Source organism: Malus domestica, chromosome 08 (assembly GCF_042453785.1).
Source record: "Malus domestica chromosome 08, GDT2T_hap1".
Taxonomy (NCBI): domain Eukaryota; kingdom Viridiplantae; phylum Streptophyta; class Magnoliopsida; order Rosales; family Rosaceae; genus Malus; species Malus domestica.
In genome coordinates, this window is record NC_091668.1 from 29,413,740 (window position 1) to 29,416,366 (window position 2,627).

Consider the following 2,627-nt stretch of genomic DNA (forward strand, 5'->3'; position numbering starts at 1 on the left):
TCTGTTTACCCTAAAGCTCATATTATTACTCCCACTCCATTACTTGACAATGCACCACTACCAACTCCAAATCTTCAAAATGTTCTTGTTACCATTTTCAAATTCTAAAGTGCACACTTCATCTACACCTAGAGATACTCCATCTACTAGATCTCAGTCACCTCAAATACATGCACAACCATCTCCAACATATAGTCAATCACCTTAAATGCATACAGAGTCATGTCACAGATCTATTGAGTCCCCAGATGTATTGCAGACTTCTAGTTCTTATGATAATGATACCCCAACCACACCACAGTCCATTATTGCTGCTCTATCTCCTTCTTCATCAACTCCTATGGCACTTGAGTTTCGTCCTGAGACTCTCCAAGTAGTTCTTGAGATTCCACCTATGAATCTCCACCCAATGTAGACTTGATCCAAAAGTGGTATTGTGAAGCATAAAGCCTTGTATGCATCAGTTTGTGATTCTGGATGGGTGATCTTACTACAACAGAGCCGGTAACATATAAGTCAGCTATGAAAGAACTAGTGTGGCATGAGGCTATGAATGAAGAGATTGCAGCTTTACATTCTCAAAGAACATGGAGTCTAGTGGATTTTCCACACAATAAGAATCTTGTTGGCTACAAGTGGGTATTTAAAATCAAGAGGAATTCTGATGGGACAGTAGCGAGGTACAAAGCGAGACTTGTTGCAAAAGGGTTTAATTAGGAGCATGGACTCGACTATGGGGAAACGTTCAGTTCGGTTGTTAAACCAACCACTGTCAGGTTAGTGTTAGCTTTGGCAGCTCATCATGATTGGCCTCTACATCAATTAGATGTCAAAAATGTCTTCCTTCATGGCATTTTACAAAAAGAAGTTTATATGACCCAACCTCCAGGATTTGAAGATCATAATCATCCTCTTAAAGTCTGTAAATTACACAAGTCTCTCTATGGACTCAAGCAAGCCCTAAGGGCTTGGAATGACAGGTTCACAAGCTTTCTACCTAAATTAGGGTTCCACAATACATATGATGATTCATCAATCTTTGTCAAAAGTTTTGGTTCTTCACTTGTGATTCTGTTGCTCTACGTTGATGACATCATAATTATTGGAAATGTCACTGAGATGATTGCATAGGTTATTGCAGATTTAACAAATGAATTTGATCTTAAAGATCTGGGGTTTCTCCATTATTTTCTTGGGATACAAATTACAAGAACAGATGAAGAGTTGTTTCTATCTCAAGAGAAGTATGTGAAAGATTTGTTGCAGAAAACTGAAATGTTTGATTCTAAACCATGTGCAACTCCTTGTTTACCTTATAACAGGTTATTGAAGGACGATGGGGAACCTTTTAATAATCATAGTCTCTATAGAAGTATTGTTCGTGCCTTACAATACTTGGTTTTTACACGGCCTGACATAGCCTTTTCAGTACACCAAGTTTGTCAGTTTATGCAATTTCCAATGGCTTCTCATTATTTGGCTATGAAGAGAATCTTGAGATATCTCAAAGGGACTATGGCACATGGAATTCAATATACTAAAGGCAGCTTAACATTCCGATCTTTTAGTGATGCTGATTGGGTTGGAGATCCTAATGATAGGCATTCTACAACAGGTTTTGTTGTGTTTCTTGGTAACAATCCTATCTCTTGGGCGTCAAAGAAAAAACAAACAGTATCAAGATCATCAACTGAAGCTGAATATCGAGCTCTCTCATCCACTGTTGCTAAATTGGATTGGCTGTAACAATTATTTCAGGTTTTACAAGTTCAAATTTCTCACCCACCAGTTCTTTTTTGCAGCAACCTTTCTGCAATCACATTGTCTTTTAATCCAGTGCAACATCAGCGCACAAAACATATTGAAGTCGATGTTCATTTTGTGAGAGCTCGTTGCAAGTAAGTAGCTCTTGGTTCAGTTTGTCTCTTCTTCCGAGCAGTTTGCTGACATTCTTACCAAATGACTAAGTTCGCCATTGTTTAATACACACTGCAACAATCTCATGATTGGACCACCATGAGCTTGCGGGGGGATGTTAAAATATATAGGATATGGAAGGTGTGGATCATGACACATGTAATCAGCCAAATAGAGAAGGCAGTTAGGAGTGTGGATGTTAGAATAATTAGTTAGGATTGGTGGTAAGTAATTGAGTTGGTTAAGGCCGTTAGCTAAGTACTCATCTATATAGCAATTGTACCCTTTGTAACAAGTATCAATCAAGAAAATAAGAAAAGCAATTCATTCTCTCTCTCTCTCTCTCTCTCTCACCTTCTCTGGTTTCTTCTTCTTCCTCCTTTGTGATCTTCTCTGTTTTCTTTCTGCATACTACTTAACAATGGCGGTGCATGAGGGCGTGTGCGGCGGCTGTGGGGGTACCTGAGGTCCCCCTTATATTTTTTGATATCCTGAATCCGTTTAAGACATCCGTTTTTTGAAATTCAATCGTTATGATAGAGTTTTATTAATTCGACCCTTTATATGCTTAAGTGCAATTATTAGTGGCGATTCCGTCCTTCCTATTTCATACGGCTCTTCGACGATGGAGTATCTGTGAGTGGACCCCTTCTAAAATGCATGTTTTAATAGTAGAAATGCATACATGAAAAGCATGATTTATTGGTTAC

The 2,627-nt window shown here is 38.5% G+C and overlaps 1 protein-coding gene across 1 annotated transcript; it reads left to right on the forward strand.

Annotated features, from left to right (window-relative positions):
• The first annotated feature begins 477 nt into the window (after positions 1-477).
• Positions 478-1,746, forward strand: LOC139198166 (secreted RxLR effector protein 161-like). Its single transcript, XM_070826435.1, has 2 exons — positions 478-680; positions 1,323-1,746. The coding sequence occupies exons 1-2, from the start codon at positions 478-480 to the stop codon at positions 1,744-1,746; spliced, it is 627 nt and encodes a 208-aa protein (XP_070682536.1).
• The last annotated feature ends 881 nt before the right edge of the window (positions 1,747-2,627 follow it).

What these genes read in the sequence shown, in the direction of transcription:
- LOC139198166 (XM_070826435.1), top strand. Translation starts at nt 478, where the DNA reads ATGGGTGATCTTACTACAACAGAGCCGGTAACATATAAGTCAGCTATG. An exon ending in TCTGATGGGACAGTAGCGAG is followed by an intron (nt 681 to 1,322) that starts GTACAAAGCGAG and finishes ACCTTATAACAG; the next exon opens with GTTATTGAAGGACGATGGGG.